The sequence below is a fragment of the Numenius arquata genome, chromosome Z, assembly GCF_964106895.1.
Source record: "Numenius arquata chromosome Z, bNumArq3.hap1.1, whole genome shotgun sequence".
NCBI lineage: Eukaryota > Metazoa > Chordata > Aves > Charadriiformes > Scolopacidae > Numenius > Numenius arquata.
The window spans coordinates 1,770,425-1,789,719 of record NC_133616.1 but is presented as its reverse complement, the minus strand read 5'-3'; the positions used below and the strand labels follow the sequence as shown (position 1 = coordinate 1,789,719).

Genomic DNA, 19,295 nt, shown 5'->3' with positions numbered 1-19,295 from the left:
GGAAATACCCCATCCCAGACATCATCGGCTCTTTTTCACGGGTGGAAATGCCTTTAAGAAGCCTTCGCTGAGCCAGTTTGTCTTGCTAAAGGGTTTCCCTGCTACAGCTCGTCGGTTGGGAGAGACCTCATCCTTAGAGATCCTCTGGGAGACGGGAGCATGGTGTTGGAGGAGAACTGAGACAAGAGGTGGGGGGGGCCAAAATCACACCAGAAAGTAGGCGTTCGAACCAGGGAATGAATGTGGGGCTCCCACTCAAGTGGCTTTTCCAATACGCGATCATTCCTCAATACGTTGAATATTTGGGTGGCGTTTTAACGTCTGGAAAGTCAAGGGCTTTATTCTTTGCTCGCTCAGTTCAGCAGCAGCCTCTACTGAGAGCTCCTTCTTGAAAGCCTGGCTGACGTAATGTAAATGGTGCTTGGTTCCTATGTACTTTTTGGTGGCTTCTAGTATTGTCTTTGAAGTTTTTCACTCTATCACCACTTGGTGCATGTTTGCACACCCTTCTGAGTGATGGTATTTACTGGTAAGGTGAGCGTGCCCAGCCGGGCTGGGGGCTGGTGGAGTCATTTCTAGGGGACTGGGCAGGACTAGAGCCAGAGGAGGTCCCCAAAATATGTCCACACCATCTCAAGGACATCCCTGGTCCAAGCAGTTGCTTCAACCTGTCTTCTTGATTTGTCCTTCTCATGCTTGGCTGGAAAGAGGGCTGATTTTTTCCTTTCCTCTTCCTCTCCTCCAATAAAGTCTGGGATCTGGACATCGTCTTTCACTTGTACTTTGAATTTTGCAGACCATGTCCTGTCCTGGCCAGGTGTTTCTCCTGTCTCTCAGGAAGGACACGGCCCTTGTGCTTTTGCACCGAGTGAGTCCGGGACATCTGGGGGTCGTGCAATTAAAGCTCCCAGCTCTGTTTTTCTGCTCTCACAAATCAAAAATATTCCACGGAAAACCACACACAGGCCATTTTTCCTTTGATGTATTTGATTATGGGCCCAAATAACTGATTTAGCAGAGGCTTTTGAGAGCCTTTTTCCTTTTATTTGGAAGGAAGGAGAAACCCGGCAAGATGGGACTAACATTTGCCTAACCTGCCGTAGGTTTAGTGGCTCTTCCCTTTGAACGCCGCCCCGTTCCGAGCAGTTTGCATTCCATGATGGGCCAATCTGGATCTTGATGAAGTTGATCCTCAGTAGGTTTGTTACTCTGCGTGTGGATAACACATCTTTTCTTTGCTGTTAACGAGCGTGATTTTACAAAGGCAAGCGTTAGTCACCCTGCCATTAAGAGCAACCTCCAAGTAGTTTTCAGAATATCGCCTAATTTATTTATTTATTTATTTATTTACTCAGGATCATTAACAGATTCCAAATCAGCAGGGAAACAGTGTCCAAATTCTATTTTCAGCAACTATATAATTGCTTTTTTTTTTCATTTGCTTGTGTTTGCAGGACCACTGAGGTTTCTTTCCCAGACAGACTCTGTCACGGCTTTTGCCGGAGACACCATCCTGCTGAAGTGTGAAGTTGTCGGGGAGCCCATGCCCGTGGTCCACTGGCAGCGAAACCAGGAGGACTTGTCCCCCAGCCCCGGTGACCCACGAGTGGCCGTCCTGCCCTCCGGAGCTCTACAGATCAGCAGGGTTCAGCACGGGGACAGCGGGATCTACAGGTGCCTGGCGAAAAATCCGGCCAGTTCGAGAACTGGGAACGATGCCGAAGTCAGAGTGCTGGCAGGTAAGATCTCTAGGATCCTTCTACACCACCTTTCTCTCGTCTGGTCGCGTCCTTTGGTCCTCTGGAAGAGCAGTAGCTCCTCCTGGGACAGCTAGGTTGATTTATCCCACTTCCTTTCCAGTTACTTCTACAGGCTTCTAAGTTCTTCTTCACATGGAAGAGCCTGGAGACCTTTAGAAGCAGTTGGATGCAAAGGTGAGGAGTTGACACCGTAGGAAGGTATTCACGCTACCTAACAAGTACCAAATTTAGATCTGTAGGAAGCTGGTCTCTATTCTACACAGTCAACAGAGAGAGAGAAGTACTTCCCATCTTGGAGCACCTCTGGAAGAGCTCCTCTCGCTCCGTTGATTGGAAAGGCAATCTGGCGGGACTAGCTGCTGAATTGACCTACTCAGAGTGAGGTTGCTTGGATACTTCCATGCCTGGTGTCATCTGCCACGTTGGCCAGAGCGCAGTTTGGGATCCGACACAGTTCAGCTGTGACAGGGAATGTTCCTAAATACAGTGCCAAGTGAGCATCTTGCTCTCCCTCCTAATCAACTCATCGGCTAAATCGATGGTTCCCCACGATCCCAGTTAGGGGATCAAGAACTGAGCAGCAGAAGAATGGTTTGAAAAAGGTATTGCTGAAAATTCTCCTTCCCTTCTAGTTTTGCACACTGACATGTAACCACTAATTAAATGGGACAGAGATGTTGTAGTTTTAGAAATTTTTTATATATGGATTTTCTAGACGAATGTTGTTTTGCGTGATTTCTCCCCGAGAGGTAACTGAGCAGGACTCTCGGACTTCTGAGATGGTCTAAATGCTATAGAAATCAGGAAGTTCGGGATCAGTCCTGGGGAAGTGTCCGTGTTCCAACAACATGTGAAACTTGATGAGTTCATCCTCACTTGTAGGAGTGGTTTATCATAGCTCTGGGTTTTATTGCAGTGGAATTTGGGGGGATTACGGTTCCTTCTGTGTTTGCGATTTGATGTCAAAAGAGACAAACTAAACCCCCACAACCTCTAAACCCAGGATTACGAACCAAAGCCATGTCCTCGCTCTCTGCTGTGGCAGGAGGTATTGATCCTTTATGGAGCTGCAAAGCAAAATAACAGCCAGAAAACTCATCAACAGAGGAAGATCACATCACCTGGAGTTCCCTGTGGGTTTTTCCCTACCTTTTTGGGGACCAGAGTTTGTGCCCCACCTCTGTAGCGTGGACCTGTTCCCCATGTGTTGGTTTATCGAATGGGTTGCCCGAGGTTGGCTGCTCCTGGGGCTTCCAAGGTCATCGTGAGCCATAGAGCCCTGTGCTGTCCTTATGGATGGAGCAGCGCTGAGATATTCCTGCCTCTGTGTTTATAGAATCACAGAACTGTTTGGGTTGGAAGGGACCTTAAAGACCACCTAGTTCCATAGGTAGGGACACCTCCCCCCAGACCAGGTTGCACAAAGCCCCATCCAACCTGGCCTTGAACCCCTCCAGGGATGGGGCAGCCACAGCTTCTCTGGGCAACCTGGGCCAGGGTCTCTTATTAATGGCAATGAGAGCCATGGGGGGAAAAAAATCACATATTTTTTCAGATGCCTTGATTAAAATTAAGAAAATCCCCAAACTTTGTATTTTAGGCAGAGCTGGGAGATTTCTCTCAGCTCCTCAGAGTATTGTTAATTTGCCATTTGTCTACATTTCTGATCGTTTGAGGACGGATTGATGTTTCTTCCTTTTCCCAGTTTCGGTCGTTAACATCCTGGCTAAATGGCCTCTCTCAGGCTGTCTATAGGAGAGAGGGGAATTAATTTATCTTTTCCTAGCACGTTAAAATTTTTATACCAGGGAAACACTGGAGCAAATAATGAGGAAAAGAGATAACAAGGAACTAGTGGAGTCCGTCAGACTTTGGCTTAGGGCAAGCAGCACAAGGTCTCGTTTCTGAGTAATGCGAGGAGACAGCAGCTCTTATAAGAAATGAGTGGTGCTCCTGAAACAAAAATTCAGATCTTATTGAGCCTCTTGGGAGGTTTTGTTCTCGTGCGCACGCTTTGATGGTTCGGAGCTATCTGATACTTGGCCGCTAATTCTGCCTCTCCTGTTTTCAGCTCGTCGGTAGAAATGTGTCTTCAGTTGCAGCTCTCCTCTTCCATAATTAGTGAAGGCAGAAAACTCTTGTTGGCCTTCTTCCCCTGGTTAGTGAGGAGAGGGAAAAAAAAAAGTCTTAAATCCTATTCAAAGGAATAGGCAACAAAATAAAACTTAAAAAAAAAAAAAGAAAAGGGCAGGTAGTATGTCATAATTCTCTATTTTTAAAGTGCTGCCGCTTTTACAGAGAGCGGTTGTGATTTGTTTGAACACGCAGCTTATCTGTCAGGATTTGTGGCAAAACCGACCGCCATCTCCGGCAAATCATGTCTGATCTTCTCTACGGCTTCCAAAGAGAAAGCAAGAAAAAAAAAAACCAAAAAAAACCCCCAAAACGAGGGATAAACATCTTTTGTCATTTAGGTTTCTTTAGTCCAAGCGCCTGCGGCTTAAATATTTGATTTGACATTATGGCGGGTCTGGAGATATCTGTATCTCCTCCTGATAGCAAAAAAATTCATCATCCAACAGGAAAAAAAAAGGTTAAAAAAATGAAATATTTGGATGAAGGAATTGCTGGTTTCCTGGACAAAAATGTAAATCTCGCCCTACCTGACCCAAGGCTTGAACTCGCCACGGAAATGAAGGGATAGTCGAGCCTTCGACCTCTGTAACAAAGGGAAATAGTTTGTAGGTGCTTAATGTGTCTAAAAGGTGGGGGACAAGGAACTGGGCACGAAGTTTTTACTTTGAATAAGTAAAAGACGCTTTAAAAGTGACTCTTTTCTTACGTGTAGGAAAAATTCTGCCCGGGGAGGCTCTGGAAGGGGTGGATTCTCCCCCCCCCAGCGCATCAGTAAACGTATTTTACAACCAGCTCCAGCCTCGCTAAATCCTCCATCGGCAACCATCCGCCTCTGGAAGGACACAGGCCGCGCGAGAAAAGGGTTTGTTTTGAAGAGCTTTTAGAGAAAAGCCCAACGAAGCTGAGCGAAACTCTTGAGGGGTTGATAATTTGTCAGGTTTTATCTGTTGCTCTTAATTTTACGAGTCGCCATTGCAGCTTCTTGCAGAGAGCTCCTTTCAAATGAACATTTATTTTTTTCACCTTTGTATCTTCTCTTCTCTGGGGTCCAGATGCTTTCCCCCAGGTGAAAAGTTTTCAGCAAATAATGAAAACACGAGGAAAAACATATTCAGATAAATACATCACAGAATGATCTGGGGTCGGAAGGGACCTCTGGAGATCATCTAGTCCAACCCCCTGCCAAAGCAGGAACACCCAGAGCAGGTCCCACAGGAACGTGTCCAGGTGGGGTTGGAATGTCTCCAGAGAAGGAGACTCCACCACCTCTCTGGGCAGCCTCTTCCAGGGCTCTGCCACCCTCACAGGAAACAAGTTCCTCCTCATGTTGAAAAGGAACTTCCCATGTTCCAGTTTGTGCCCGTTCCCTCTTGTCCTGTCCCTGGGCACCACTGAAAAAAGCCTGGCCCCATCCTCCTGACACCCACCCTTGAAGTATTTAGAGGCCTTGATCAGATCCCCCCTCAGTGTTCTCTTCTCCAAACTCAGAAGCCCCAAGTCCCTCAGCCTTTTGTCATCAGAGAGATGCTCCAGGCCCCTCATCATCTTTGTAGCCCTCTGCTGTCCCCTCTCCAGCAGTTCCCTGTCCTTCTTGAACTGGGGAGCCCAGAACTGGTCCCAGTGCTCCAGCTGGAGCCTCTCCAGGGCAGAGCAGAGGGGGAGGATGACCTCCCTCCACCTGCTGGTCACCTTCTTCCTGATGCACCCCAAGATGCAAGTGTAATTACTCTGATTTTTTATTTTTTTTTATGGTTTTTTTTTTTTTTAAATTATGGGTAGTATTTGGATGGATCATGAAGAAAAAACATTTTCTTGTTTGGGAAATATAATTTCCTAAGATGTCATCTGTTGAAGTCAAATTTGAAGACGAAGCCAGCAGCGTGAGAGCCTGTAGATGTGCCATCGTCTGCCCACGTGTATCCTTACAAGGTAAATTCCTAGTTACACGAGAGCCGTGTGAGAACTTCCAGCATCTGGATTTATCCCAACCGAATACCGTTGCTGAGGTCACTTTATAAGCCAGCTCTAGTCTGACCTTTAACAAAAAAAAGGTTAAATTTAAAATGCTTATTAGTAATCCTGCGGAATGAGCTGTGTGTTGCCTCTCTCGATAAATCTGTTTAGTGCTTAAGTAATCTGTTGCATAAGAATATAAATATCGGGTTTCCTATGTTATAGCACCTTCTCTGGTTGGAAATAAAGACGGATGATGGGTGGACAGACGTACAGTTGGTGTGTCCTCTTAGCTTGAGGCTGGTCCCAAAATCAATGCAATCACAAAAAAAATAATTAATATCTACTGAATAAGAGCTGTGTGCTCTGCACGCCCTGGCTGGTGGCCACGGTAGGGTTTGCCTTTATTAAATATGCAGAGACGTTTTGGTGATTTGCTCTAAATGGGATTGGTTTTAGTACTTGGATTTGGAGTGCAGATGGAGTTCAGAACAAGGACCTTAAGAACATGATGAGGGTGGTGAGACCCTGGCCCAGGTTGCCCAGAGAAGCTGTGGCTGCCCCATCCCTGGAGGGGTTCAAGGCCAGGTTGGAGGGGGCTTGGAGCAGCCTGGTCTGGTGGGAGGTGTCCCAGGATGGAACTGGATGGTCTTTAAGGTCCCTTCCAACCCAAACCATTCTACGATTCCATGATGTATTTTATTTCTGAAGGTATTTGAAAGTGTAAGTTGTTTTGGAAGGTTCCTGGAATAGGAGTAACCTTACGGAATTCAGGTGACTTGAGGATGTTGATGTTGCCTCCTGTCAACCAGTGGACTCTTAGCTGGTTTGCAAATTTGGGGATGGAGAGAAGAACAGGGTGTAGTTCACGTGAAATTTATCACTGATTCTACTCTCAAAATGCAGTTCATGCAGGATTTCAAACCAAAAGGGACTTTGGTGGTGTTGGAAAAGCCTTTGCATCCCTGCTTTGAAATCTGTTTTATGCCAAATAGTGGCAGTAGGGCTTTAATATGGAGTATTGCATCATCGTCGTCATCATCATCATAAACTACCGGTGACTCTTGGTGACTGTTATAGATCCTAAACATCAGGGATGATGCCTGCAACTGCAGGTTGCATCCAGGTTTGGTATTTTATAAACTTGTAGGTTTTGCTTTGGGTTTTTTGGGGGGGGCTCTTGTTCATTTGTTCATTTGATTTGATTTTATTTGATTGCATGAAACACATCGCTTTCTTCTCTGGCCATCAACCCACTTTGCGAGAAAAAAGCCGACCCCAACCGTCTCCTCACCACTACGTTTTGTGAAGTTGTGTCTTAAAGCAGAAGAGAATTCCCCTGCGCCGGGAGTCAAGGCAGCAGAGAGAGAATTTAAGGGAAATTAATCAAATGGAATTGCAAATATATTTTATATATACAGAAAATAATATTAGTATAAAACTGAAAGAAAAGGCAGTCCTTGATTGAACCCCCCCTTCCCCAGCAGTTTGGTTAGAAAGAAATGAGAAAAAAAGATGTAAAAATTGGAGCAAGCGATCTGATAATAGTAATTATGAATTAAAACCCAGGATTCCCGGAGAGTCAAAGGAATCGGCGACATGGAAGATGTCAAGAATTTGTAAAGTTCAGGGTACAATTTTTTTCAAACGTAACTGAAATAATATTTATTATGAATGGGTGCAAGTGGTAGAACTTGTTTCAGTATTTACAAGGCAGAATAGTTAAAAATAAGCCCAACTAATTTTTGAAAAAATATGTGCTTGTATGTATGATGTTGATTATTTAAAGATATTTTTATATTTAAAAAGAAAATAAATAAACAATTTAGTACTATCTTGACAGGAGCGGCTTAAAAAGCTTGTCCAAACCCAGATGTTTTCAGGTCATTATATCCAAATAAAAATGTAGCTCCTGGAGGAGCTGTGAAATTCTCAGGACCATTAACTCCTGCCTATAAATTTTGAATACTGAAGTTTCCAGCGGCGTGGAACAAACCACCCAACCCTTGAGGAGCTGACGGGTCGGTCAGGCCGGCGTCTTCGAGACACAAAATAATAGGATGGGCCATACAATTAAACGAATTAAATACCCGCGTATGAAAAGAGAGGATGTCAACATAATGTTGATGATGATTTGTAGCGTTACAGTAGATTTCTGGGAGGATTTCTTGCCTTGCTGCTTCCTCTCCATTTTCAGGGCAGAGGATAATGTAGTTGTGGAGCAATTCCTCGTTCTATTTCAATTTTGCCTCTGAAACTTTAATGATTAGAGAAAAAGCTTCCTCTTTTTTGTCTTGTAAATCCAAACCAGCTATGTCCCTCCTCCCCCCCTGCAGTAAGAAATTTTATATTATTCTTTTATCTAAGGATCTCAAAGAACAAGGCAAAGGGCTGTAAATATTTTTGGCTTCATTATGGATGAGGAAACTGAGCATCTCGCAAGAAATCATCGTTAAAGCTGGAAACAGGACCCCTGATGTATAGTCTCACGTTCCAGCAGCGACTTGGCACATTTTTCCTTGCGCTTTACTTAATGTATTTTGAAGTTACTACAGGAAGAAGAATTACCTTCATGCCCCCACGTGTGTCGGTGCCGATGTTCCAATCTTTGTGTGTCCTTATTATTTAGATGCTCCCGGTCCTGTCGTATCCCAGAGCTCTGGGGTTGAGGTTTTGGGGAGGAGGAGGATGGAAGCAGAAAAATGCTAGTAAAAAAAAAAAAAAAAGCAAAATCCCGAAGTAGCAACTCCATTTGGGTTATACATTTTAATGCATTCTGTATATTGAGAGATGGGTATCATTTTAATGACTGATTTTCTCTCACGCCGGTCACACACAACCCCGGCTTTCTCATTGGGATTAAGCGTTCAGCCTCCGGGCGCGAGGGGGAGATCAGGGTGGGGAATTCTGCTGGCCTTTCTTCACCCCCAGCGGAGAGCAAAATTGGGTTTTATTCCATTGAAATCTTTCTCTCTTTTAATCGAATTTAGAAACGTCGAGTATTGAACACTTGGAGATAGTCCGTCACATCAGTGTCACGTTAAAGGCACCTCAGTTCTGTAAACTGCAATATAAAAACCGCTGCAATAAGGCAATAAAATGGTACCATCAAAGGACAATATTATCCAAATACCTTCAGAAGAACTTTCCTGTGTGTGATACGATGGGAGTCTTTCATCACTTGAACACCCCTTCCAAATGGAGTGTGGCACGGAGCTGAGATGCCATACGACCGGATGCAACACGTTTTTATGAAAGAGTTTCCTTTTTTTTTTTTTTTTTCCCCATCTATAATGTAGCTAAAATACTGCAGTAATGTTTTTCTCCTCGAGTGCCGAAGAGCCGTGTCTGTAGGGCTGAATCCAAGCGAACTTCGTTTGCCTCGGAAGACGGAAATGAATTGCATCGTCTTGAGTTCCGCTTGGTGGGAGAACAAATCCATCCCCAGCTCTTATCGATGCCCATCGACACAAATCCCGAGGGCTTGTTGAGTGAACGATCGGTGATTGATTATAAAGTTTGCTGGTAAAATGTGCCAGAAGCTCTGCCTTTGCCATAAGAATGAGAAAAACATAATTCAGGACCTTTCCCTGCTGCAGAATAGATGTATGTCCTTAGTTAAATCACAAAATATCCCAATTACTCCTTTAGCCATCTCTAAAAAGGAGATGAAAAGACTTATCCTAATAAGGCTTTGTGAAAGTATGTATTTTTTTTGCAACTAGTGTGGTGTTCTTAGATATCGGCGTAATGGGGACCATCGAAATCATCTACTCATTTGCAAATCCTATTTGTGGTTTTTGCATTTCAACTACGTGTCATTGATTTAACGAGCAAGGGAAAATATGTGTGTAGCCGTACGTCGTTACTGCGCACCGCGCGCTCGAGAAAAATGCTAAATACGAAAGGAGAGGTTTTGCTTTGTTTGGGGAAAATAACTTCTTACAGCTCACTGCTTTATAATTGGATTCAAGAATGAATCTGTTCATTCTTGAACGTTATTATATAAAATAGAATCGACAAATGCCAACAATGCGGTGGGTTCAGGACAAGAGGTAACGGGCACAAACTTGAACATAAGAAGTTCCATCTGAACATGAGGAGGAACTTCTTTCCTGTGAGGGTGGCAGAGCCCTGGAAGAGGCTGCCCAGAGATGTGGTGGAGTCTCCTTCTCTGGAGACATTCCAACCCCACCTGGACATGTTCCTGTGGGACCTGCTCTGGGTGGACCTGTTTTGGCAGGGGGTTGGACTAGATGATCTCCAGAGGTCCCTTCCAACCCCTTAACATCCTGTGATTCTGTGGGTGCTCTGAGGGCTGGGAAGTCAACATACCCCTTATTTCCGATGTCAGGTTCGGAGGGTGCAGGTGGTGATGGGATCAGTGGTCTTGAAGTGGGAGCATCTCACTCCACATGGACCCAGGTGAGGAGTTTCCTTGAAAAGCTAAAGGTAGAGAAGACCAAGAGGTGTCCCGTCACCTCCCCAAGGATGTGACCTGTGAGCTCAGGCCCCAAATGACACGGTGGTGCGTAAGAGATTAAATCACAGCCGAAATGATGTCGGTGACTCCAACGGAGCTGGGGCTTCATGCAAAGAATGTCTCAGCTGCTGAAGCTGGCCCGTAGTTGCTTGATTATGGTGTACAAGTACCTTGTCGGGGAGAATACACCGAGTGCTCTTTAATCAAGTGGAGAAGGGCTTAACGAGACCTCGGATATCTTTATAATCAAGACCGGGTGCCTTCCTGAAGGACGCACTTCACTGAGACAGGCTTTTGAGCTCTGGATGGGTGTGATTCTGAGCCCTGGCTTAGACAAGAAACAGGATTTAATGGCCCTTTGGTCTTAAAATCGCTTCACTCGTTTTTCCTTTCTAATGGAAAAAAATCTAATTTTCTGGCCCGATCTCATTTCTCGGCTGGAAATAACTGGTTGCACTGGTGCAACAGCGAGGAGTTTTATCAGATAAGTTTGAACCCAATACCAGATATTTCTGTGTGTTAGGATTTTTGCAACTTCGTCTAATATCCAGCTCTGAAATTCCTTTTATTCTGGATGTATTTGGATAGTATTTGATGTATGTATTTGGATGGATGTATTTGAAGAACCCTTTCAGCCAAATGTATTCTCCTAAAACCTTCGCTTTCAATTATCAATCATCTCCCTTTTCTAACTTTAAATTTAATCTTCATTGATGTCATTCCCCCTGTATTTTTACTGCTGCCGCCATCTTCTGTCCTAACCAGGAGCATTATTTTAATCAGAGACGACCTCTTTGTGATTTCAGGACTAAGTGCTTTTGAAGGGAAGGAGACTCTCCCATATTAAAATCTGGATATTATTTATGGATTTTTATTTTTTGTTTGCTTTCTGGTTTTGCACAGCTGTTTTCATCCTTGGACAATTGACTATTTTAAAAAAAAAATAAATAATCAAAATAAACCCCCCAAAAAATCAACAAAAAAGCGCTTTGGTTTTCTGCTAGTTGACTACCACGTATCTAACTGCATTCATTAAGGTATTATGTGTAATTTTCAAGAGATACCGTGCGATTCCCGGGCCAAAGGCATCGCTGTGAAGCCTTCACAGATGGCACCTTTGAGTTGTGTGTGACAACTCTGGCATCAGTTGCAGGTCCCGATGGCTGGAGGTTGCGTCTCCATCTGGTTCCAGTGCGAAGCTGCAATATGCTGCTGTCGTAAATCCCTAAGAAACCCACGCAGCGAGTTACAGTTTTGTTCTACTCGTGTGGGAGAACTGGCTGATTGCTTGGAAACGATCCTGGAAGATCCTTGTAGCTGTTAATTTGGTGGGAATATTCAGTTATATTGTGGAATTTTGATGTTTGTGTCGGGAAACAGGGAGTCGTGTTTAGTGGCCGTAGTCCAGCACATTTGTTTCAACATCTGTGATAAGAAAATGAAGTCATTTTCAAGAGAAGGAACAGACTCGTTAAAAAACAACCCCAACTGATTTCCTGGGCTCTGTTTGCTGGTATTTCAGGTGCAACAGGTGGGATTTGGGTGTAGGTTGTCACCTGAAGACGGGTTGTCCCCTGGTCAGTGGTGATGCCCCCGCGGCAGAGGCGGAGATTTAGTCCATCCTGAAGCAGGACACCTTCGGTCAGGCAAAGGAGAATTTGGGGCACTCATCTTTCTACTTATTCCTTCTCTATTTTTCAAGTTATTTCATTCTTCGTTTTCTGTGTTTTGCAAACTTGAAGCTTTTCTTCTCTTCTCTCACCTGCCACATTTATGAACTTCCCTCCTGCAACTCCAAAATAACATCGTTAATCCAGTACCACTCTTCACCTCATCGCGTATCTCTCTCTCTTTTCTCGTCTTCTGGGCCTTTTCCTGTGGCTTTCCAAGACCCGACTTTAATACCAGGCTACGAACAGTCCTTTCTCACTTTCCCCAAAAGCTGGTATTTTTCTACCCTCAAATTGCTCCCTTGGGTTCGACCTGTAAGCGGCTCCGAGATTGCCATTTGATACGCTTTTTATACGTCTCTACTGTGATTTTTCTATTTTACCCATCAGTAAGAATCTGTGAAAGCTGCGGTCTCTCGGGTCCGTTATTGATCACTCGTTTTATATTCCCCGTCCCCAACAAAAAGAATGCGGTTTTTTTTTTTTTGTTGGTTGAGGGGAGATTTTTGTGGTTTGTTGTTGTTTTGTTTTGTTTTGTTTTTAAATGGATGATAACTGTCTCTTTTGCTCTCGTAGATCCAGGTTTGCACAGGCAGCAGTTTTTCCTGCAGCGCCCGTCCAACGTGGTGGCCATGGAAGGGAAGGACGCTGTTCTGGAGTGCTGCGTTTCGGGGTACCCCCCTCCCACCTTCACGTGGCTGCGAGGAGACGAAGTGCTTCCCCTCAGGTAGCCCAGTCCTTCGTGGGTGGCGTGGCTGGCGCTACGTTTCCTTGGGAAAAGTACAAATAAACCACCGAGTAATGCTTGAAATTCGGGGGGCTGGGGAGATTTGGTGGCCATGAGATTTTCCTCCTGGAGATGGTCCATCTACGTAAAGTTTTTCTAGGACCTTTTAGAAATAACCAGAATAAGAGAAGAGGAAGAAAAATAATATAAATACTGCATTCAAATGATTGTCTTTATTTGCATGCAATTTTGGGGAAGAAAGAAGAGAAAATAGAGGTGGGGAGGAGGTCGCGTTGCAGTTTTTAGCCAGGGGAGGTTTAGGATGGATATTGGGAAAAATGTCTTCACGGAAGGGGTTGTCAAGCCTTGGAAGAGGCTGCCCAGGGCAGTGGTGGAGTCACCATCCCTGGAGGGATTTAAAAGCCGGGCAGACGTGGTGCTGAGGGACACGGGTTAGTGGTGGTTTGGTCAGTGTTGGGTTGATGGTTGGACTCGATGATCTGAAAGGGGTTCTAATTGACAAGCGGCTGAATATGAGCCGGCAGTGTGCCCAGGTGGCCAAGAAAGCCAACGGCATCCTGGCTTGTATTAGAAATAGCGTGACCAGCAGAAGTAGGGAGGTGATTGTGCCCCTGTACTCAGCACTGGTGAGGCCACACCTGGAGTATTGTGTCCAGTTTTGGGCACCTCAATCCAAGAGAGATATCGAGGTGCTGGAGCGAGTGCAGAGGAGGGCAACGAAGCTGGTGAAGGGCCTGGAAAACAAATCCTATGAAGAGCGGTTGAAGGAGCTGGGACTGTTTAGTCTGAGGAAGAGGAGGCTGAGGGGAGACCTCATCACTCTCTACAACTACTTGAAAGGACACTGTAGAGAGGTTGGTGCTGGTCTCTTCGCACAGGTAACTAATGACAGAACGAGAGGGAATGGCTTCAAGCTCCAGCAGGGTAGGTTTAGACTGAACATTAGGAAAGAATTTTTCACAGAAGGAGTGGTCGGGCATTGGAACAGGCTGCCCAGGGAGGTGGTTGAGTCACCATCCCTGGATGTGTTTAAGAGCCGTTTAGATGTGGTGTTGGGGGACATGATATAGGGGAGAACTTTGTAGAGTAGGGTAGATGGTTGGACTCCATGATCCCAAGGGTCTCTTCCAACCTGGATGATTCTATGATTCTATGAAAGGTCCCTTCCAACCTGGACAATTATATGATTCTAGAATAACGAGGCCAGATGTGTCTCTTCCCCGCTGCAATAACTCATCCCCGCACTGAATCCGAGGGTGGAATTCAATCATAAATGTCACCTGGCTGGTATTTAAAATGGAAGTGTAAAGCTATTAATGGCAAAAATCACAGCTGAGAATTACAGCGTAATTTCCTGTGCATTTTTCTAGATAGAGCGAGCGCCTTAACACACTGTAGACACGTGTTATCCGTGTTTCAGGTCCAGAAAGTATTCCTTACTGGCTGGCAGTAACTTGCTGATATCGAACGTGACCGACGACGATTCGGGGACGTACACCTGCGTGGTCACCTACAAAAACGAGAACAGCAGTGGCTCGGCAGAGCTGTCGGTGATGGGTGAGTACAGGAACCACTCCCACTTCGCCGCGTTTCCCCCTCCTGAAGTCTTATTTTTGGCGTTAAAATGGATGTCCCCATTGTGTCCCATGAGGGCAGGAGGTTGAAAATCTGCTTTTGTAGCTGCTTTTTGATTTTATTTTATTTTTATTTTTTTTTAATTCCATGAAAAGTCGGTATGGTAAGATAAGGAAAATCAATGTATTTAGCATCTTCTCGCCGAATTAACAAAAATCCAAGTAAATTTATGGAAGTCTTCACTCAGCAGTGAGGACTGGAGGGTGCCCCCTCTTAAATCCTATGAACAGACCCTGCTTTCCCCCCCCCAACTCCTTCCCGTTGGCAAATATTAATGGAATCCAAAATATGTATAAATTCAGTAGCTGCTTTTTTCCTTTTTTCCTTTATTTAAACCGCTGAAGAATAGCAGAGAACATTAGCGTTACTCAGAGAGATCTAAAGGAGGAGGTGGTTAATACTCAAACAATACCGTATTTCCACGCGCCGTTCATTTTGCATTCTGGCTTTAAAGCTTCTGCGTGAAAAATACTTTCATTAGTGAACAGAGCCTTAATTTGGATTACAGGATATTCGGTGCTTGCTTAACAATATCCTTTTATCAAGCCGTAATAAAATATAATAATTAGCGGTGATGGAGGGTTCAGTTTGCTTTCTTTAGGTGCATTAATGAAACACGTTGTTTTACTGGGTAAAAATAAAAAAAAAAAAAAAGGTGGCTTTGTAATTGTGGGAGTTCGTTGATTATGGAATTGTTTTCGTTGTAAGGGATCAAATATTGAAAAGGCAGGTAAGTTGTTGGGCAGCATATTTTATTTGCCTTCCTGAAATACGTTGATTTTTAATTCTCATGCGCAGCAGGTGACTAATTACTGTCGGAGAAGTAGAAATAAATTGGATCGATATTTCCTCCCAACACTAGATTGCGATATCCCTGGGTAAGAGCAACTGATGATGGCGTGGATTATGGCGTAGATTGTTTCTGACCGTGTAGTTCCCATGAAAATTAAGAAGAGTTTAGAATCCAAGTCCTTTATGGACCTTTTAAAAATGTATTCCCATTTGCATTCAGTCTGTAACGAATCTACCTTTGGCTTCGTTACGCCTTCTGCTGTGAGCGTGTCGCGTAGAAATTAAAGGTACTGAAGTTTTCCTGCACGCTGAGAGGTCCATGATGGTGTTATCACACACTGGAAGGGTGATGAAAACCTCCAAGAGGAGAAGACAATGCCAAGAGAGTGCCAAGCGTGAAACCAGACCCACAGGAAAGATGGAAGATGCTGGTCTTGAGGGGAAACCAAACCTGCCTTGCCACGGCACGGTGCCGTTTTATTCACCCTCTTGTAGATCAAAGGGTTCTTTGGTCAACTTCCTGGTCACACGTGGAATTCAGATGCAGAACAGATTGGGGGGGGGGGGGGGGGGGGGGAAAGGAGGTGTAACTTCAGCACAGTATTGCTGTACATTTCTTATTTTCCTGTGTTAGATCACTCATTTGTGACGCCTGACTGGGAACGAAACATGGTGTTGGTGTATGTTTGCATTAATACCAGAAAACGCTCAAAGGCTTCTAAAGAAATGACACGACTCAAGTGGAGAGACGATGAGAGCGATCCCCCGGTATCCGTCTTTCCGGAGCGGCGCTTTTCACTCCTTTCACTTTCCAGGGCTACTAATTTGCTCCAAATCTGTTTTATTTTCTGAATCCGTCCTTACCAGTAGGAAACCCTCAAATGCACTGAAGTTTCTCATGTAATCATTATATCTCCTAAACAGAATAATTAACAGATAGATTAATTTTCTTCTCCTGCTGGCTACAAATGCGGATATTTCTGTGTTTCCTTAGAGTTCATACGCCTGTTTATTTACCAAATTTGGAATTTCTCATGAGTATTTTGTCGCAAGGCTCCCATTTTTTTGGAATATTGATGTAATCCATTAATTGTGAATGGATCTGTAGGGCGAAGAGGGGATGGGTAAGTGAGCTATTTGCAGTCAGAGCCCAACAAAAATTGAAGAGCCCAATAACCATCCCCTCTGAAGCTGGAGGAGACGACATCAGATCAAAGTTAGTTACATCGCACGGTACCAAGATGCTTTTGATCTTTTAAATAATGAGGCCGTTTGCAAGAAACGGAGAGTATTTCACAACGGAGTTCCTGTTAGTTCTTTTAAAAGAGCTAAAAATAATCCCTCCTGTGTTGGACACCCGCCTAAAATTGCAGAAGGTGAATTTGCCAAAAGAGGGAATATATTTTGCTAAGTTTTAATTGTTTATCGGGGCCTTTTGGCAGTATTTTAGCCACGTCTTCCTGTGTAATGAAAATTAAGAGGTCAGGTGCAGATTACCCTGGTTGCTATATAAATCGGCGCAGATTACCCTTTTTACTTCATAATTCGGTGCAGATTACCCTTTTTACTTCATAATTCGGCGCAGATTACCCTGGTTGCTGTATAATTCATTGCAGATTACCTTGGTTAGTGTATAATTCAGTACAGATTACCCTGGTTGCTGTATAATTCATTGCAGATTACCCTTGTTGATGTATAAACCAGTGCAGATTACCCTGGTTACTATAGGAATCAATGCAGATTATCTGGTTGCTATATAAATAATCACAGATTACCTTGGTTAGTGTATAATTCAGTGCAGATTACCCTGGTTGCTATGTAAATCAGCACAGATTACCCTTGTTTCTATATAAATCGGTGCACATTACCTGGTTACTATATATATAGTGCGGATTACCCTGATTACTTTATAAATCGGCGCAGGTTACCCCGGTTGCTGTATAAATCAGTGCAGATTACCCTGGTTACTATATGAGTCGGTGCAGATTACCCTGGTGACTGTATAAATCACTGCAGATTATGTGGTTACTATATATATAGTGCAGATTACCCTGATTACTTTATAAATCGGCGCAGATTACCTGTTTACTACATAAATCGGCGCAGATTACCTGCTTACTACATAAACTGGCGCAGATTACCTTGGTTACTGTATAATTCAGTGCAGATTACCCTGGTTGCTGTATAAATCAGTGCAGATTACCCTGGTTACAATATGAGTCGGTGCAGATTACCCTGGTGACTGTATAAATCACTGCAGATTATGTGGTTACTATATATATAGTGCAGATTACCCTGATTACTTTATAAATCGGCACAGATTACCTGTTTACTACATAAATCGGCACAGATTACCTGTTTACTACATAAATCGGCGCAGATTACCTGCTTACTACATAAACTGGCGCAGATTACCTTGGTTACTGTATAATTCAGTGCAGATTACCCTGGTTGCTGTATAAATCATTGCAGATTACCTTGGTTAGTGTATAATTCAGTGCAGGTTACCCTGGTTGCTATGTAAATCAGCACAGATTACCCTTGTTTCTATATAAATTAGTGCAGATTACCTGGTTAGTGTATAGTTCAGTGCAGATCACCCTGGTTGCTGTATAAATTGGAGCAGATTACCCTTTTTACTTCATAATTTGGTGCAGATTACCCTGGTTACTGTATAAATCAGTGCAGATTACCCTGGTTACTATATGAATCGGTGCAGATTACCTGTTTACTACATAAATTGGCACAGATTACCTTGGTTACTGTATAATTTAGTGCAGATTACCTGGTTACTACAAAATCAGCGCAGATTACCCTGGTTACTGTATAATTCAGTGCAGATTACCCTGGTTGCTGTATAAATCAGTGCAGATTACCCTGGTTACTATATGAGTTGGTGCAGATTACCCTGGTGACTCTATAAATCAGTGCAGATTACCTGGTTACTGTATAATTCAGTGCGTATTACCCTGGTTGCTGTATAAATCAGTGCAGATTACCTGGCTGCTGTATAAATTGGAGCAGATTACCTTTTTTACTTTATAATTCGGTGCAGATTACCCTGGTTACTCTATAAATCGATGCAGATTACCTGGTTACTGTATAATTCAGTGCAGATTACCCTTGTTGGTGTATAATTCAGTGCAGATTACCCTGGTTACTATATAAATCAGTGCAGATTACCCTGGTTGCCATATCAATCATCTGCTGTCTTGAGAGAGTTTAGTGTTTAAAGAAATGTTTGAAGATGATTAAATGTGTCAACTAGAATTATCTTCTAAATATTTTCCAGCATTCAGAAGTGTATTTTGGGCTTGTTCCCTTTTGGCTTCTGAGAGTTTTTTTTTATATATAGCTTTTTTTGTTTCATGTTTTATTAAGCAAGGCTCAAAGTCTGCTTAGTTTATTTAGCAAAGAATAATCCAACTCCCAACTCCCTAACTGTTCTGAAAGCGACTTAAATCCAGAAAAAAAGGTTTCCGTACCCTTATACCTACTTGTGGGATCTCACTGATTGCAGCCCGGTTTGGTGGTGGGATAAATGCCTGGAATTTCAGAGATCTAGGAGAGATCTAATGCTATAAATCCAATTTTCTGTAGGTGGCCATAACTGAATTGATAGACTTGCCAATACGCAAATATATACATCATAGATAATTTTTTTTCTTTCTCCTTATTCTTTGGTTTGTCCCATAATTATATCAAAGAGCAAACTATAATTGTAGGGGGGGGAGCATCCCATTTTCCGGAAGTCGAGAGTTGCGTCAGCTGCTCTTTGCATAATAATTCCATGATGCTATAATAATAATCGTTCTATGATTAGAATTATTAGAATTCTATGAATAATTCTATGATTCAATAATAATGTATATATTCAGAATTACACAATCAATGCCTTTGAATCAAGCAGCTATTCTTAAATGAATTAAGATTGAGGTCATATATTTTTATAATTTTCTTTTTCTAAAATGTCTCTTAAGGAGGAACACAGAGGGGGAACAGATTTCCCGTAGTGTTGGGTCAGGAATGCTGGTCTGAAATACTTTTAAGCCTAAAGTTAAGAGGAAAGTAGTAGGAAAAAGCAAAAAAAAAAAAAAAACCTGGATCTGAAAGACGAT

The 19,295-nt window shown here is 43.4% G+C and overlaps 1 protein-coding gene across 1 annotated transcript in view; it reads left to right on the top strand.

Annotated features, from left to right (window-relative positions):
- LOC141476887 (netrin receptor DCC) overlaps nucleotides 1-19,295 on the top strand; it is a 579,965-nt gene that overhangs the window by 284,494 nt on the left and 276,176 nt on the right. Inside the window, exons 3-5 of the mRNA XM_074165768.1 lie at nucleotides 1,455-1,739; nucleotides 12,579-12,729; nucleotides 14,171-14,307. Coding sequence (XP_074021869.1) covers nucleotides 1,455-1,739; nucleotides 12,579-12,729; nucleotides 14,171-14,307 — 573 coding nt within the window. The remainder of the gene's footprint in view (nucleotides 1-1,454; nucleotides 1,740-12,578; nucleotides 12,730-14,170; nucleotides 14,308-19,295) is intronic.